The sequence below is a fragment of the Coregonus lavaretus genome, assembly GCF_964263955.1.
Source record: "Coregonus lavaretus genome assembly, chromosome: 25".
Classification (NCBI taxonomy): Eukaryota; Metazoa; Chordata; class Actinopteri; order Salmoniformes; family Salmonidae; genus Coregonus; species Coregonus lavaretus.
In genome coordinates this window covers 38392131-38411919 of record NC_140012.1, presented here as the reverse complement: position 1 = coordinate 38411919, position 19789 = coordinate 38392131, and the positions used below count along the sequence as shown (strand labels likewise).

The 19789-nt window shown below is 42.1% G+C and overlaps 1 protein-coding gene across 3 annotated transcripts in view; it reads right to left on the bottom strand.

Moving 5' to 3' along the window:
• LOC311101197 (CUB and sushi domain-containing protein 1-like) overlaps positions 1-19789 on the bottom strand; it is a gene marked incomplete at both ends in the record, with an annotated part of 408327 nt that overhangs the window by 97126 nt on the left and 291412 nt on the right. For all 3 annotated transcript variants that reach the window (XM_084142297.1, XM_084142298.1, XM_084142299.1), the window contains 9 exons: positions 2024-2218; positions 3935-4122; positions 4971-5109; positions 5926-6117; positions 6581-6783; positions 7484-7610; positions 9194-9385; positions 9509-9665; positions 19582-19751. In XM_084142297.1, the coding sequence (XP_083998423.1) occupies positions 2024-2218; positions 3935-4122; positions 4971-5109; positions 5926-6117; positions 6581-6783; positions 7484-7610; positions 9194-9385; positions 9509-9665; positions 19582-19751 (1563 nt within the window). The remainder of the gene's footprint in view (positions 1-2023; positions 2219-3934; positions 4123-4970; positions 5110-5925; positions 6118-6580; positions 6784-7483; positions 7611-9193; positions 9386-9508; positions 9666-19581; positions 19752-19789) is intronic.

Sequence of the window (19789 nt, the reverse complement as noted above, 5' to 3'; positions counted from 1 at the left end):
AAGGCTTCTTAACAGCTTCTACCCCCAACCCATAAGACTCCTGAACAGCTAATCATGGCTACCCAGACTATTTGCATTGCCCCCCCACCCCACCCCACCCCCTCCCCCTCTTTTACGCTGCTGCTACTCTGTTTATTATCTATGCATAGTCACTTTAACTCTGCCCACATGTCATATTACCTCAATTACCTCGACTAACCGGTGCCCCACACATTGACTCTGTACCGGTACCCCCTGTATATAGCCTCCCTACTGTTACTGCTGCTCTTTAATTATTTGCTATTTTTATTTTTTACTAATCTATTTTTTTCTTAAAACTGCATTGTTGGTTAAGGGCTTGTAAGTAAGCATTTCACTATAAGGTCTACACCTGTTGTATTCGGCGCATGTGGCAAATAATTATCCAGTCACATTCCTTTCCTGTTGGGTATGGCTGTGGATAGTTGGGTGATAGAATCACCCCAGCAGGGCCTGTCACGTTGCCACCGCAGGTAGCTATCACATCAAGGAGAGTGAGGGCAACACACAGGTTTTAATACGACTTGTCTCCATCACATTAACTGTTTATGTTGATTGAAGTGACAAAACAGGCCACCACGCATAGACGTTCAGTGACAAACAGTAGCGATGGAATTCCTCCCTGCCACTGTCATTCAGAAAGGTTATTAGCATCTTTGCTTCTATATTTTTACCATTGTGTGAGGCTTGTTTGAATGTCAATTCAAGTGTGTGCTAAGTAAAATAAGACTCCGTTTGAGTTCCAATCCTGTCAATCACGTACTTGTTTGTAAGCAGTATGAAAAATGTATGCACTCACTAGCTGTAAGTTTCTCTGGATAAGAGCGTCTGCTAAATGACTAAAATGTGAAATGTAAGAGCAACATTTTTCTAATCTTAGTAATCTTCCACCATTACAAATGATTCTGGCTATAAATGGCCTTCCATCAAACAATTATTAGTGGTGTGGTAAACATGCCAAAAGACTAGAAGTGACAAAGCGCACTGTCTGACAAAGGATTGGTTGACAATGGCTGAAAATGCCAATTACATTTCAGTTACTGATGAATCATTCTTCACAGGGGGATTCACACTCTACTGAGACATGGTTTACATTCCTAATGTTACGTTTCATTCTTTCTAATAATAAACATGTCACTCATTCAACATAAAGTAATTAAGCAGACACAAATGAGTGGTGGTTCATAAAACACTGTCTACGTGTATTTTCAGATACAACAAATCCTTCAATGAAAACAACGCAGTGGCCTAGCATACACATCCCAAATCGCCTTCTTGCAGTGGAATAATCGTAAAGGGAACATCTACCTATTGTACAAAGCCTTTGTTGACATCAAGCCATGAAGAGAAATAACAGTGAAGTCATTTCTCCATTACTGTGGAGGTCAAAGCAACATACCTATACAGGTAGGAGGGTCTGGCTGCCAGTAGAACCTGTTGTTGAGCTGTACACAGGTGATCTTGTCCAGGCCCTGGACCTGGTAACCTGGGTCACACTGGAAGGTGATGGTGTCCTCAGGCTCCCGACTATCCCCGTAACGTGTCCCGTTCTGGGGTGTCCCACCCCATCCCCACCCCCTCTTTTACGCTGCTGCTACTCTCTGATTATTATCTATGCATAGTCACTTTAACTCTACCCACATGTACATATTACCTCAATTACCTTGACTAACCGGTGCCCCCGCACATTGACTCTGTACCGGTACCCCCTGTATATAGCCTCCCTACTGTTATTTTATTTTACTGCTGCTCTTTAATTATTTGCTATTTATATTTTTTACTTAACACTTTTTTTTTTTTTTCTTAAAACTGCATTGTTGGTTAAGGGCTTGTCAGTAAGCATTTCACTGTAAGGTCTACACCTGTAGTATTCGGTGCATGTGGCAAATATAATTTGATTTGATTTGATTTAGACTTAAAGGGAGGACAACAACAAGGTACTCTCTCTGTGATAAGCTGTTGGGAATCAGATTTTATAACCGTAGGTAAACTGAAAACCTCTTACCTTTACACGTTGGTAGGACCTTGTCCCATATAGGTTTTCCATCCGGACCGAAAACGCATGTGACTGTGGCTGGTCCAACAGCAGTATAACCTGAGTTACATTGATAGGTCACCGTGGAGCCCAGTTTGTAGTCCATGCCCACGCGACTGCCGTTCATGATATTTCCAGGGTCAAAGCATGCCTCCCTGGGTTTCTCTGTGGAGTAGAGAACGTACACAAGCTTAAGATAAAGTACCGTGCAGGACCATAGACCTTGAGCAGAGAGACTTGATTTCAATACAACACCAAGGAGGAAAATGTCAAACCAAAATGATTTTTGCTAAAGCATTGCAACTTATCCATAAATGCAAAAGAAATTCAGCAGTTGAAAAGCCCAGATATCATGAACAGGCAGGGTATGGTATCCTGGGTTACTGGGTGCATTCAAATAAATCAAATCAAATTTTATTGGTCACATACACATATTTAGCAGATGTTATTGCGGGTGTAGCGATACGCTTGTGTTCCTAGCTCCAACAGTGCAGAAGTATCTAACAATTCACAACAATACACACAAATCTAAAAGTAAAAGAATGGAATTAAGAAATATATAACTGTATGAACATTCCAGGGATTCTCAGAAGCCGCTACTGATGTGTCTCTATGGTGAACCTTCATGTAGGAGGCAGAACACAGGGAGAGGAGAGTACAAAAGAGCAGGTAGAGTTGCTCCAAAGAATCCTCAATAGTAAAGACCAGCACAAGGTAAGCATGTGGGTCTGTAGGAAATAGGGGGGCAGCTAGTGTCCTTTTGGGAACAGACACTCGGAGAACGACAGTTGGAAAAAGCTCTGGAGGTGGTGCTTGTATACACTGCCAAACAAGATGACAGCTAACAGCCCACTTCTCTCTGCTGCCTTGTGCTTTGGGGAGCAGTGAAAGTAGGAGGGTAGCGGTGGGAGATTTTATCACTGAAATTGCCATAGTGCATCACAATTTTATCCGCATTCCAATACCCAGAGAGGGAAAATGCTTCTCAACACACAAGGCCAAAGTATACATGCCAATGCCCATAACCTAAAGCTACATTTTGACATGGATTTATGAATACATTAGAAATAAAGCAGTAGAAAACATCATTAAAAATATATGAAGTATATTACAGTAATAAGTATGAAACCAGAAATGGTAATTCCATTATTTTAACCCGCTCTTATCAACATTTAAATGACCTTAGTTAATGGTGCATGAATGGGGGAAAAAACTATGAATATAGGAGATTGATTTACAGAAAAAATAAGTACAGATTATATTTTCAATTAGAGAGAAGAAACATTTGAGTGCTTTTAGCCTCGGGATATGACACATCTTACCGAGTTCCCATGGAAGGTAATTAACTGCTTTTATTGACAAAAGCACAGTGAAATACATGACCAACAAAACAAAACAACAAATTATGTTATTGATTGGTTTGAATAAATCTTCCAAGAAGAACGAGAGGTTGAAAGGGCAAAATACTATACACATCTGTGTTCATGTGTTTTGTGACTTTCATTGATTTGCCGTAACAAATCAAACCAATTATCCAGTTGATCTAGTTCTATCATCAATGCCTTCAATCAAAAGGCATTTAATAAAAAGAAGTAGGTTCGAATACATACTGTTGTTCAGATACTGCATAGCTCTCTGTAGACAACAGACAAAATAGGGACAGCTAGCTGACAGGAAGAAAAACATGCAATAAGGCTTATTATGAAAAAAAGATAGTCTATAAAATATATTCTCCAGTTCCTGGAAATCTTTCATCTTAGAAATCTATATCTGTTGAAAACATTTTTTATAGAGACATCAACCTTACGATATGGCCAATGCTATACACTTTCAAAGAAACCTAGGGTCACCTCCTGCGAAACTAACATGTTGACAACTTGCCTTTGAATTCAATGGCAAAGCCAGACATCCCGAGGGAGGCGTCACTCCTGAAGGCGAGGAAGAGGCTGTTGCCACTGCTCTCGATGCGCTCCGGGGCCTGATTTCCCTGCAGGCTGCTGATCAATGGACCGTTGGAGTTATCCCCCTCATAGACGTGCAGGAAGTCATAGCTGGGCTCCATGTTGAAACTGGGAGAATGCAATAGAAAACAATGTTTATTAAAGACTGATGCCTGAATCACAGGTTTACATTTATTGGGATGACTCGTGTACTGGAGGCAGCTCTGCAGGGTGGTCACTAGCTGGCACAGCCACAAAGTCATAAAATCTGATTTTAAACCTAACCCTAACCTTAACCACACTGCTAACCTTGTGCCTAACCCTAAGCTAATTTTCGTTTTCATAAATGTTTATGATTTATATAGCCAATTTTGACTTTGCCACTGGCCCATCTAGTGGAAATCCAGGACAAGAGTCATCCCCAAAAACATAAACCTGAGCCTGAATCACACTGTAGGGCCAAACCAGAACCATACTCTGTTGGCTCGGATGCTTCCATTCACATTGTCCTTACTAGCAACTATGGCCAGGCCAGTTCAGCTCGCCTTGGCCCTACAGTGAGAATCAGGCATGTGGGGGCCTGTCTATACTGTCTGTAACTGTCATTAGAGGGATGGTGAGCTAGTAATGTTCAGATTAATCTAAGATCAACTGATAAGAGTTTGTTTGGATTTTTCTCATTTGAACCAATGTAATTCCTGTGGGTTGCGGTGCTTTGTAATTCGAGGAACTATAGTACATTTCATCAAAGCTATTCCATTTATATCTAGGCATATAGTGTAATACAGTAACACACATCGATTTGGATAATATTTGAACAAACGCAAACTATTTCACCTCAAACACAGATGTGTTTGATGTTTGTTTACGGTAATTACCAAACTGACAAAGACAGAGTGGATACGCTCCTTCCATCTGCTCTTTGACCTTGGTACTTATTACCGTAGGTGCCTCGCAGCGTAGTGTGAGTGACATACCTTTTGAAAATTAGGGCTATAACAAAGTCCGGGTTGACTTTAATTCTCCAGTCACATTCCTTTCCTGGTGGGTATGGCTGTGGATAGTTGGGTGATAGAATCACCCCAGCAGGGCCTGTCACGTTGCCACCGCAGGTAGCTATCACATCAAGGAGAGTGAGGGCAACACACAGGTTTAAATACGACTTGTCTCCATCACATTAACTGTTTATGTTGAAGTGACAAAACAGGCCACCACGCATAGACGTTCAGTGACAAACAGTAGCGATGGAATTCCTCCCTGCCACTGTCATTCAGAAAGGTTATTAGCATCTTTGCTTCTATATTTTTACCGTTGTGTGAGACAAGTGTGTGCTAAGCAAAATAAGACTCCTTTTGAGTTCCAATCCTGTCAATCATGTACTTGTTTATAAGAGCAACATTTTTCTAATCTTAGTAATCTTCCACCATTACAAATGATTCTGGCTATAAATGGCCTTCCATCAAACAATTATTAGTGGTGTGGTAAACATGCCAAAAGACTAGAAGTGACAAAGCACACTGTCTGACAAAGGATTGGTTGACAATGGCTGAAAATGCCAATTACATTTCAGTTACTGATGAATCATTCTTCACAGGGGGATTCACACTCTACTGAGACATGGTTTACATTCCTAATGTTACGTTTCATTCTTTCTAATAATAAACATGTCACTCATTCAACATAAAGTAATTAAGCAGACACAAATGAGTGGTGGTTCATAAAACACTGTCTACGTGTATTTTCAGATACCACAAATCCTTCAATGAAAACAACGCAGTGGCCTAGCATACACATCCCAAATCGCCTTCTTGCAGTGGAATAATCATAAAGGGAACATCTACCTATTGTACAAAGCCTTTGTTGACATCAAGCCATGAAGAGAAATAACAGTGAAGTCATTTCTCCATTACTGTGGAGGTCAAAACAACATACCTATACAGGTAGGAGGGTCTGGCTGCCAGTAGAACCTGTTGTTGAGCTGTACACAGGTGATCTTGTCCAGGCCCTGGACCTGGTAACCTGGGTCACACTGGAAGGTGATGGTGTCCCCAGGCTCCCGACTATCCCCGTAACGCGTCCCGTTCTGAGGTGTCCCGGGGTCATTACAGGTCATGGCAGTAGTAGCTGAAATCACACAAATGAATCACTTATAAATATAAACATGAGACAAATGCTGACATTTTGACAACACGCATTTAATTCATACAACTCAATTTTTTTGCTGCCAAATGCTGATTATGATATACGGTAATATAATATTTTATGTGAAATCATTGGACTGGCAGCAAACTGAATTGTGGCGACTACTTGTCTTTGAAATAATATTTCCAGAAAATATTTGCCATTTATATGCAAATGCAATGCTCCATTTCATTTATATTTGCATGAAATATTTATGGTGCAAAAAATAATTTTCGTCATAAGAGTGGTTTATACGCGGACATAAAAGACTTAATAACAAGTTCAAATCGAGGCTGAGAGAGGGAAATATCAAGAAACATACTGTAGCCTTTGTTTGAAAAGTTACTGGTATGAATGTCATATCAGAATTCCTCTGGTCTGTTGTAACAGGTGGAGTGCTACTTACTTGAGAACTGAATGGAGAAGCCTGACTTGCTGATGAAGTAATCACTGTCAAACTGGAGCGTTAAGATGTTGAAGGTGCTGTGGGTGTCATCGGGCAGAGCTGACCCACTCCATTCCTTCAGGAGAATACCCCCCTCTGTTGGACCGTCCCACACTTTCAGGATGTCATGGGCCACTTCCGTGTCAAACACTATGAAGTGGAGGCTAAATAGAAAGAGAGGGAAGTATTAATTATACACTATGCAGCTCGTCAAGAATTAGAACCTTGCATACTATAGTCTGGCCTTACCATTGGTTCACATCTGTGACAAACACCTAAACAGTCAACCACTGACCAAGGGTAGCTACCAACTAGTAATACGAAATCCTCATTGGAGTTCTAGCGAACCAGTCCTCAAGTAATGCCTCAGACCAAGGAAACATCTAGATCAGAACGGTCTTGCTCACCAAACCATTTAAGGAATGTTTTAATTATTTTCAGTGGCAAAGTAGATGGAGGATGAATTCTTTAAAAAGTTCATTAGTCAGCGATGTCAATTGTATCTCTCACCCTTCTTGATCCTTAGATTGCTTGAATTGAATTGGCATATCTAATTTCTATGGCATTTCTAGCGGGCATAATTGGTTTATCTTTGGAGGTTATTGTTTGGTTTTGAAGAAGCGAGTAATGGACCTAAAGGAATAGATGCTAATGGCAAGGAAGGCCTAGCAGTGGGGTGAAATGCAATCAGCAATGGCACATTTAATCACAGCTCATTTTCCAAAAGTACAGCAGAACAATTGCTCCGCTATACTAGGACACGCCTCGCAATAAACTAGCTGATTTCACTTCACATTTAAATGGAGTCAAGGAAAATTGGGCTATTGTGTATCTAATCGCCTTTTCCATTGTGAGATACTGTACCTGATGGTCTTGCCTGTGTCCGCTTCGATGGACCAGGTACAGTGGAGGTTGTTGTCGTAGGGCGCAGGGTAACCCGGGGAGAGTATCCGTCCAGATATTGCACCTGCGATGTGGCCTCCACATTCAGCTAGATGAGGAAACCGAAACATGTATCTTACCATGGTCATCAGAAGCCCTAGTGTTCAGTGTAAATATGTTTGGGCTCATATCATCACAATAGAAATCCAATTAAATAAGCTAACCTGATCTTTGAGGTGTCTTAATCCTGATGAACCTTAGGCTGGCTTATCTCTCTGGCATCAACCAGCCCAATTCATAAACATCCCATAATACATTGCATAACCACACTTGAAAGAACCTAATATGTTCTCTAGCTTCTCCACATACATATGTGTATTATTTTATTCACTGCTGACAACAGAAAAAGAAGAGAGGATATCCCTATTATGTCACTTCCTTCAAAGGAAAGAAAAAATACAATGACGGCCTGAGGCAATGTCATCCATTTTCCATGCTACTTTTCTGCAGTATAGAAATGTGTCTGAACCGAGCTGGGATAATTAAGGAATGAGGCTGAACTGAAGAATGACACTGTAATGTATCAGTTCTCACCAGCACAGAAAGCTCAGTGTCCTACTTAAATTAAGAGAGAGACACACAAGGTATCTACATACATAGCTTTAGGGGTAGTAATATAGCCAGCATTAGGGGATAAATGCTCATAGCTGTTAACTAGTGTAACTATTTCGGTACAGTATAACAACAGTATGACAGGAGGGGGTTTGACTCGTAGTTGGCCTGAGAGAGTAGAACTGGCAGAGATCGTCAGATAATGGAATCAGTAAGATATTAATAACAGTGGGACAGAACGCAGACAACACAACAGAGTCCATATACTTGTTCATAAGAGCAACCTCCTGTAGCTCAGTTGGTAGAGCATGGCGCTTGCAACGCCAGGGTTGTGGGTTCGTTTCCCACGGGGGGCCAATATGAAAAATGTATGCACTCACTAACTGTAAGTCGCTCTGGATAAGAGCGTCTGCTAAATGACTAAAATGCAAATGTAATATATTCAATAGTATGCGTCAGATGAAAATGAATCCTTTGATATGGGCATCTTGAACATTGCTCTGATAATTGATATGTCAATAGAATCTTCCTTAGGAATGGAAATGGTGTGTATTGCCATAGTCAGGGAAAGCTCCCTGATGATTCCTACTACTGTACATCATATCTTATTTCCAAATTCTATCCTGTCTATACACACCACGTATTTATATTCTGGATTCTGACACATGCTCACTCTACTATATCTATCAGGGATGTAGAGCATGGCGTTTGCAACGCCAGGGTTGTGGGTTCGATTCCCACGGGGGGCCAGTATGAATTTTTATTTTTTTTAAATAATGAATGCACTCACTAACTGTAAGTCGCTCTGGATAAGAGCGTCTGCTAAATGACTAAAATGTAAATGTAATCTACTCTGGGTTGTTAATTGGACTCATTCTGTCATTTCTTGATTTCTTGTTTAATATATATATATTTTTTTGTGTATTTGTATTGTATTTGTTAGACATTCTACTGCACTGTTGGAGCTAGTAACACAAGCATTGAGCTGCACCTGCTATAACACCTGCAGATCTGTGTACGCGACCAATAAACTCTGATTTGATGGTGAGATTTGTCTATTTTCCGCAATTACTCACTCACCTAGACAGAAAGGCAAAGGTTTGTCCCAAACCCTACGGTCTCCACTTAGGCATGTCAGAGTGCTGCTCCCATGGAGAGTATAGCCAGGGTTACAACTGTACAAAACAAATGTGTTCGCAAAATGGCCGTCATCTTGAATCTTGTATCCGTAATTCGGAGTTCCTGGTTCATCACACTTGACAAGGTCAAAACCTAGAAAGACAGATTTGACGCTTTAGCCCATTCAAACATTAAAAGGACATCTGTCCAGTGCCCACTAAAACATGAATCAAGGAATATCTATATAGGCTGTGTCTCTGGACATAATCTACTCACTGCTGTAGGTCAGTCTGAATCCCTTGTTGGTTTCACTGCCGTTGCTGTTGAACTCAATCCAGAGGTGATTTGAGGTACTGTTGATGATGACATTGTACATGTCAGTTTTGGAGAAATTGCCAAGAAGACGATGTGAAGTATCCTTCCCGTCATACACCTGTTGATGAAAGAACCAGGTTTGTCAAAATACTATTCATATTCAAGGGAATATTCAATAGCGCACTCTACAGTATGCAGCCTCTTGCAGTACAATTCCATGATTTGCTGAGTGGCAGCGTAAGAGTTTTGAGTGAGTAGTTAGCATTCAATCCATCAACAAAAGCATAAAGAGCAGGTAGATACATATTGTACATAAATACTATGAATATATACACAAATTGGAGAATAACTAAAGTGTGGCTTCCAGAGGATAGTGTTCAAGACAAAGGCAGAAACATGTTAAAGCGGGCAACCAGAAGGGTGCCTATTCCAAAGAACATACATTTTTAGACTTACAGTGGACTACACAGAAATATGATACACAGAGATATGAGAATGGCGCCAGAAGGAATGGCACCTGTTTTTCTACGGGCTCCTGACTAATTGTGCTATTTTGTGTATTTTTTGGTGCTGATCTGTCACGACTTCCTCCGAAGCTGCCTCCTCTCCTTGTTCGGGCAGGCTTCGGTGTTCGTCGTCACCGGCCTTCTAGCCACTGCCACTCCTCTTCTCATCAATCCATTTGTTTTGTCTTGTTTTTACACACACCTGGTTCATATCCCCTCATCAGTCTCTGTATAATTATTCCCTCTGCCCCCCATGTCTTTGTGTGTGATTGTTTCCATGTGGAGGTGTCGATAGCTCGGTGGAGCATTACAGTTAAAGTCGGAAGTTTACATACACTTAGGTTGGAGTCATTAAAACTCGTTTTTCAAACACTCCACAAATTTCTTGTTAACAAACTATAGTTTTGGCAAGTCGGTTAGGACATCTACTTTGTGCATGACACAAGTAATTTTTACAACAATTGTTTACAGACATATTATTTCACTGTATCACAATTTCAGTGAATCAGAAGTTTACATACACTAAGTTGACTGTGCCTTTAAACAGCTTGGAAAATTCCAGAAAATGATGTCATGGCTTCAGAAGCTTCTGATAGGCTAATTGACATCATTTGAGTCAATTGGAGGTGTACCTGTGGATGTATTTCAAGGCCTACCTTCAAACTCAGTGCCTCTTTGCTTGACAACATGGGAAAAGCAAAATAAATCAGCCAAGACCTCAGAAAAACAATTGTAGACCTCCACAAGTCGAGTTCATCCTTGGGAGCAATTTCCAAACGCCTGAAGGTACCATGTTCATCTGTACAAACAATAGTACGCAAGTATAAACACCATGGGACCACGCAGCCATCATACCGCTCAGGAAGGAGACGCGTTCTGTCTCCTAGAGATGAACGTACTTTGGTACGAAAAGTATAAATCAATCCCAGAACAACAGCAAAGGACCTTGTGAAGATGCTGGAGGAAACAGGTATAAACGTATCTATATCCACAGTAAAACAAGTCCTATATCGACAACCTGAAAGGCCGCTCAGCAAGGAAGAAGCCACTGCTCCAAAACTGCCATAAAAAAGCCAGACTACGGTTTGCAACTGCACATGGGAACAAAGATCGTACTTTTTGGAGAAATATCCTCTGGTCTGATTAAACAAAAATAGAACTGTTTGGCCATAATGACCATCGTTATGTTTGGAGGAAAAAGGGGGTTGCTTGCAAGCCCGAAGAACACCATCCCAACCATGAAGCACGGGGGTGGCAGCATCATGCTGTGGGGGTGCTTTGCTGCAGGAGGGACTGGTGCACTTCACAAAATAGATGGCATCATGAGGAAGGAAAATTATGTGGATATATTGAAGCAACATCTCAAGACATCAGTCAGGAAGTTAAAGCTTGGTCGCAAATGGGTCTTCCAAACGGACAATGACCCCAAGCATACTTCCAAAGTTGTGGCAAAATGGCTTAAGGACAACAAAGTAAAGGTATTGGAGTGGCCATCACAAAGCCCTGACCTCAATCCTATAGAACATTTGTGGGCAGAACTGAAAAAGCATGTGCGAACAAGGAGGCCTACAAACCCGACTCAGTTACACCAGCTCTGTCAGGAGGAATGGGCCAAAATTCACCCAACTTATTATGGAAGCTTGTGGAAGGCTACCTGAAAGGTTTGACCCAAGTTAAACAATTTAAAAGCAATGCTACTGAATACTAATTGAGTGTATGTAAACGTCTGACCCACTGGGAATGTAATGAAATAAATAAAAGCTGACTTAAATCATTCTCTCTACTATTATTCTGACATTTCACATTCTTAAAATAAAGTGGTGATCCTAACTGACATAAGACAGGAAATTTTTACTAGGATTAAATGTCAGGAATTGTGAAAATCTGAGTTTAAATGTATTTGGCTAAGGTGTATGTAATCTTCCGACTTCAACTGTATGTACTTTATCGCCGGGATATTCACCCATGTGTTTTGTTTTCCCCAGTGCGCCGTTAAGTCGCACTGTAGTTGTTTTACGCATTGCTGCGAACCGCTGTATTGGCCGAATAAACCATTATTCTGGGATTTACACCTCCTGCGCCTGACTCTGTCCAAATCATCTTAACTTTTTTTGCACATAGTGTTTCCTCCATCGTTTCCTATGACCAAAAAGAGCTTCTGGACATCAGAACAGCTATCAGTAACCTTGATTTCTACTTTAGTGAGTCTGATTAGACTACAGTGGCAAATTAATAAATCGCCTCTACCCTCTGTTCTATTGGCGAAAGTACAATCACTGGAGAATAAACTGGACGTGCTCCGTTTGTGACTATCCTATTAACGGGACATTAAGAACTGTAATATACTATGCTTCTCGGAGTCATGGCTGAACAAGGATATGGTACCAGTCAAAGGTTTGGACACACCTACTCACTCAAGGGCTTTTCTTTGTTTTCTACTATTTTCTACATTGTAGAATAATGGTGAAGACATCAAAACTATGAAATAACACATATGGAATCATGTAGTAACCAAAAAAGTGTTAAACAAATCAAAGTAGCCACCCTTTGCCTTGATGACAGCTTTGCACACTCTTGGCATTCTCTCAATAAGCTTCATGAGGAATGCTTTTCGAACAGTCTTGAAAGAAGACTTGGTCCTCTGTAGCTCAGCTGGTAGAGCACGGCGCTTGTAACGCCATGGTAGTGGGTTCCATCCCCGGGACCACCCATACACAAAAATGTATGCACGCATGACTGTAAGTCGCTTTGGATAAAAGCGTCTGCTAAATGGCATATTATTATATAAGGAGTTCCCATATACAGTGGGCAAAAAAAGTATTTAGTCAGCCACCAATTGTGCAAGTTCTCACAATTAAAAAGATGAGAGAGGGCTGTAATTTTCATCATAGGTACACGTCAACTATGAAAGACAAAATTAGGAGAAAAAAACCCAGAAAATCACATTGTAGGATTTGTAATGAATTTATTTGCAAATTATGGTGGAAAATAAGTATTTGGTCAATAACAAAAGTTTCTCAATACTTTGTTATATACCCTTTGTTGGCAATGACACAGGTCAAATGTTTTCTGTAAGTCTTCACAAGGTTTTCACACACTGTTGCTGGTATTTTGGCCCATTCCTCCATGCAGATCTCCTCTAAAGCAGTGATGTTTTGGGGCTGTCGCTGGGCAACACGGACTTTCAACTCCCTCCAAAGATTTTCTATGGGGTTGAGATCTGGAGACTGGCTAGGCCACTCCAGGACCTTGAAATGCTTCTTACAAAGCCACTCCTTCGTTGCCCGGGCGGTGTGTTTGGGATCATTGTCATGCTGAAAGACCCAGCCACGTTTCATCTTCAATGCCCTTGCTGATGGAAGGAGGTTTTCACTCAAAATCTAACGATACATGGCCCCATTCATTCTTTCCTTTACACGGATCAGTCGTCCTGGTCCCTTTGCAGAAAAACAGCCCCAAAGCATGATGTTTCCACCCCCATGCTTCACAGTAGGTATGGTGTTCTTTGGATGCAACTCAGCATTCTTTGTCCTCCAAACACGACGAGTTGAGTTTTTACCAAAAAGTTCTATTTTGGTTTCATCTGACCATATGACATTCTCCCAATTCTCTTCTGGATCATCCAAATGCACTCTAGCAAACTTCAGACGGGCCTGGACATGTACTGGCTTAAGCAGGGGGACACGTCTGGCACTGCAGGATTTGAGTCCCTGGCGTCGTAGTGTGTTACTGATGGTAGGCTTTGTTACTTTCGTCCCAGCTCTCTGCAGGTCATTCACTAGGTCCCCCCGTGTGGTTCTGGGATTTTTGCTCACCGTTCTTGTGATCATTTTGACCCCACGGGGTGAGATCTTGCGTGGAGCCCTAGATCGAGGGAGATTATCAGTGGTCTTGTATGTCTTCCATTTCCTAATAATTGCTCCCACAGTTGATTTCTTCAAACCAAGCTGCTTACCTATTGCAGATTCAGTCTTCCCAGCCTGGTGCAGGTCTACAATTTTGTTTCTGGTGTCATTTGACAGCTCTTTGGTCTTGGCCATAGTGGAGTTTGGAGTGTGACTGTTTGAGGTTGTGGACAGGTGTCTTTTATACTGATAACAAGTTCAAACAGGTGCCATTAATACAGGTAACGAGTGTAGGACAGAAGAGCCTATTAAAGAAGAAGTTACAGGTCTGTGAGAGCCAGAAATCTTGATTTTTTGTAGGTGACCAAATACTTATTTTCCACCATAATTTGCAAAAAAATTCATTAAAAATCCTACAATGTGATTTTCTGGAAAGAAATTCTCAATTTGTCTGTCATAGTTGACGTGTCCCTATGATGAAAATTACAGGCCTCTCTCATCTTTTTAAGTGGGAGAACTTGCACAATTGGTGGCTGACTAAATACTTTTTTTCCCCACTGTATGCTGAGCACTTGTTGGCTGCTTTTCCTTCACTCTGTGGTCCAACTAATCCCAAACCATCTCAATTGGGTTGAGGTCGGGTGATTGTGGAGGCCAGGTCATCTGATGGAACACTCCATCATCCTTCTTGGTCAAATAGCCTTTACACAGCCTGGAGGTGTGTTGGGTCATTGTCCTGTTGAAAAACAAATGATAGTCCCACTAAGCGCAAACCAGATGGGTTGGCGTATCGCTGCAGAATGCTGTGGTAGCCATGCTGGTTAAGTGTGCCTTGAATTCTAAATAAATCACTGACAGTGTCACCAGCAAAGCACCCCCACACCATCACACCTCCTCCTCCATGCTTCATGGTGGGAACCACACATGCGGAGATCATCCATTCATCTACTCTGCGTCTCACAAAGACACAGCGGTTGGAACCAAAAATCTAACATTTGGACTCATCAGACCAAAGGGCAGATTTCCACCGGTCTAATGTCCATTGCTCGTGTTTCTTGGCCCAAGCAAGTCTCTTCTTATTATTGGTGTCTTTTAGTAGAGGTTTCTTTGCAGCAATTCGACCATGAAGGTCTGATTCACACAGTCCCATATGAACAGTTGATGTTGAGATGTGTCTGTTACTTGAACTCTGTGAAGCATTTATTTGGGCTGCAATCTGAGGTGCAGTTAACTCTAATGAACTTATCCTCTGCAGCAGAGGTAACTCTGGATCTTCCTTTCCTGTGGCGGTCCTCATGAGAGCCAGTTTCATCATAGCGCTTGATGGTTTTTGCGACTGCACTTGAAGAAACGTTCAAAGTTCTTTACATTTTCCAGATTGACTGACCTTCATGTCTTAAAGTAATGATTTCTCTTTGCTTATTTGAGCTGTTCTTGCCATAATATGGACTTGGTCTTTTACCAAATAGGGCTATCTTCTGTATACCACCCCTACCTTGTCACAACACAACTGATTGGCTCAAACACATTAAGGAAAGAAATTCCACAAATTAACTTTTAACAAGGCACACCTTTTAATTGAAATGCATTCCAGGTGACTACCTCATGAAGCTGGTTAAGAGAATGGCAAGAGTGTGCAAAGCTGTCATCAAGGCAAAGGGTGGCTACGTTGAAGAACCTCAAATATAAAATATATTTTGATTTGTTTAACACTTTTTTGGTTACTACATGATTCCATATGTGTTATTTCACATGTCTTCACTATTATTCTACAATTTAGAAAATAGTAAAAGTAAAGAAAAACCCTGGAATGAGTAGGTATGTCCAAACTTTTGACTGGTAATGTGCATCTAGCTAGTTTTTCAATGCATCGGCAGGACAGAACGGCAGAGTCCGATAGGGGGGGGGGGGGGGAGTCTCAAGGTCCTGCTCGCCTGAGTTAGAATACCTCATGATAAGCTGTAGACCATGCTATTTACCAAGAGAGTTTTCATCTATATTTTTCATAGCTGTCTATTTATCACCACAAACCGATGCTGGAACTAAGACCGCACTCAATGAGCTGTATAGGGCCATAAGCAAACAAGAAAATAAACATCCAGAAGCGGCACTTCTAGTGGCCAGTGATTTTAATGCAGGAAAACTGAAATCCATTTTACCTCAATTCTACCAGCATGTCACCTGTGCAACTAGCGGGAAAAAATCTCTAGATCACCTTTACTCCACACACAGAAACGCATACAAGGCCCTCCCTTGCCCTCCCTATGGCAAATAAGAACATTACTCTATCCTCCTGCTTTCTGCTTACAAGAAAAAACTCAAACAGAAAGTACCAGTGACACACTCAATACAGAAGTGGTCCGATGAAGCGGATGCTAAGCTACAGGACTGTTTCACTAGCACAGACTGGAATATTTTCCGGGATTCATCCGATGGCATTGAGGAGTTTACCACATCAGTTACTGGCTTAATTAATAAGTGCATCGATGCCGTTGTCCCCACAGTTACAAGCAACATCCACACTGAGCTAGAGGCTAGAGCTGCTGCTTTCAAGGAGCAGGACACTAATCCGGACGCTTATAAAAAAATCCCGCTAACCATTAAACAGGCAAAGCTTCAACACAGGACTAAGATCGAATCCTACTACACCGGCTCTGACACTCATCGGATGTGGCATGGCTTGCAAACTATCACAGATTACAAAGGGAAATCCAGCCGAGAGCAGCCCAGTGACGCGAGGCTACCAGACGAGTTAAATGTCTTCTATGCTCGCTTCGAGGCAAGCAACACTGAACCATGCGTGAGATCACCAGCTGTTCCAGACAACTGTATGGTCATGCTCTCCGTAGCCGATGTGAGTAAGACCTTTAAACAGGTTAACATTCACAAGGCCGCAGGGCCAGACGGATTACTCAGAGAATGTGTTGACCAGCAGGCAAGTGTCTTCATGACATTTTTAACCTCTCTCTGACGCAGTCTGTAATACCTACATGTTTTAAGCAAACCACCATAGTCCCTGTGCCTACGAACGCCAAGGTAACCTGTCTAAATGACTACCGCCCCGTAGCACTCACACCACGTCAACACCATCATTCCAGAAATCCTGGACCTACTCCAATTCGCATACTGCCCCAACAGATCCACTTATGACGCAATCTATATTGCACTCCACACTGCCCTTTCCCACCTGGACAAAAGTAACACATATGTGAGAATGCTGTTCATTGACTACAGCTCAGCATTCAACACCACAGTGATATCCAAGCTCATCACTAAGCTAAGGACCCTGGGACTGAACACCTCCCTCTGCAACTCGATCATGGACTTCCTGACGGGCCGCCCCCAGGCGGTGAGGGTAGGCAACAACACATCCGCCACACTGACCCTCAACACAGGGGCCCCTCAGGGGTGTGTGCTTAGTCCCCTCCTGCTCCCTGTTCACCCACGACTGCATGGCCAGGCACGACTCCAACACCATCATTACGTTTGCTGACGACACAACGGTGGTAGGCCTGATCACCGACAACAATGAGACAGCCTATAGGGAGGAGGTCATAGACCTGTCAGTGTGGTGCCAGAACAACAACCTCTCCCTCAACGTGGGAAAGACAAAGGAGCTTGTCGTGGACTATTTGGTATTTGGTATTTTATTAGGATCCCCATTAGCTGTTGCAAAAGCAGCAGCTACTCTTCCTGGGGTCCACACAAAACATGAAACATGACATAATACAGAACAATAGACAAGAACTGCTCATGGACAGAACTACATAAAAAAAATTTAAAGGCACACGTAGCCTACATATCAATACATACACACAAACTATCTAGGTCAAATAGGGGAGAGGCGTTGTGCCGTGAGGTGTTGCTTTATCTGTTTTTTGAAACCAGGTTTGCTGTTTATTTGAGCAATATGAGATGGAACAGAGTTTCATGCAATAATGGCTCTATATAATACTGTACGCTTTCTTGAATTTGTTCTGGATTTGCGGACTGTGAAAAGACCCCTGGTGGCATGTCTGGTGGGGTAAGTGACTACAGTAAACGGAGAGCCGAACACGCCCCCATTCACATCGAAAGGGCTGTAGTGGAGCGGGTCGAGAGCTTCAAGTTCCTCGGTGTCCACATCACTAAGGACCTATCATGGTCCAAACACACCAACACAGTCGTGAAGAGTGCATGACAACATCTCTTACCCCTCAGGAGGCTGAAAAGATTTGGCATGGGCCCTCAGATCCTCAAAAAGTTCTACAGCTGCACCATTGAGAGCATCTTGACTGGCAACTGCTTGGCAGTCAACCGCAAGGCGCTACAGAGGGTAGTGCGTACAGCCCAGTACATTACTGGGGCCGAACTCCCTGCCATCCAGGACCTCTATACCACGCGGTGACAGAGGAAGACCCTAAAAATTGTCAAAGACTCCAGCCAACCAAGTCATAAACTGTTCTCTCTGCTACCGCACGGCAAGCGGTACCTGAGCGCCAAGTCTGGGACCAAAAGGCACCTGAACAGCTTATACCACCAAGCCATAAGACTGCTGAACAGTTAACCAAATGGCTACCCGGACTATTTACATTGACCCCTTTATTATTTCTTTATTTATCTTAATTGTTTTGCACTGACTCTCCTGCATCGGCTCTATGCACACTCACTGGACTCTACCCACATACTCACACGTACTACACTGACACTCCAACACACACACACACACACACACACACACACACACACACACACACACACACACATTCACACTCTACATACGCTCACACACACAAAACACACACACACATGCATATTGACACCACACACACACACACACACACACACAGACACACACACACACATGCTGCTGCTACTCAGTTTATTATATATCCTGATTGCCTAGTAACCTACCCACATGTACATACTGTATTACCTCAATTACCTCAACTACCCCGTTCCCCTGCACATTGACTCGGTACCGGTACTCCTTGTACTTAGTCTCGTTATTGTTATGTTATTGTGTTACTATTTCCTTTTTATTTAGCAAATATTTTTCTTACTTTTTTAACTCTGCATTGTTGAGAATGGGCTCGTAAGCAAGCATTTCACTGTAAAGTGTACACCTGTTGTGTTCGTCGCATGTGACCAACACAATGTTATTAGATTTTCTGTTTAAAGAGATTGAATGGGATCTTAAAGGACAATTCCACCACTTTATAACCAGTTATTATGCTGTTAGTATATATGCAATACTGTAAGATTTGATACACATTTTGATGTTTTATTGTTTTTGTTAGTTATACTGCACGATTCCTAGTTTTTGTGATTTTGAAGCTTGTGTCTGGCCCTCGTCTACATCATACTACGTCTCCCATGATGCATAATTAGTGGTCTTCAGGGATTGTTCACAACTTATTTTTCTCATGGGCCTCTCTATGCCTCAAGCTCTGGCATCATGTCATTTTAATGAAGGCATTAATAATTCATGATTTGACTGAGTCACTACCTCTGGTCTCTTACGGGTTACATTGGATCGTAACTGCATTCAAAGAGTTGATGCGGCAGTGAAAAAGTCCCACATTGAGCCCTTTATTAACTATTTGCACACCTTGCAATGAGAAGATTATGCGTGGGGCTGTATTGATATGTAACATCTACAGAGTAAATATCCAGTGTAGTGTATGAGTGATGTGAGACTCACCTTCAGGTAATCCCCCTCGTGGAGCAGGAAGTTAGTGGCCGTGACACGGATGCCCTTCCCTGCCTCCGTCTCAATGCGGTAAATGCACTCATGGTTATTGTCATAATTGGATGGATAATTGGGTGATAGCAGAACCCCCTCACACCCAACGGTAGTGGCTCCACATTCAGCTAGGCAGAGAGAGAGAAAGTGCAAGAGAGGGAGAGAA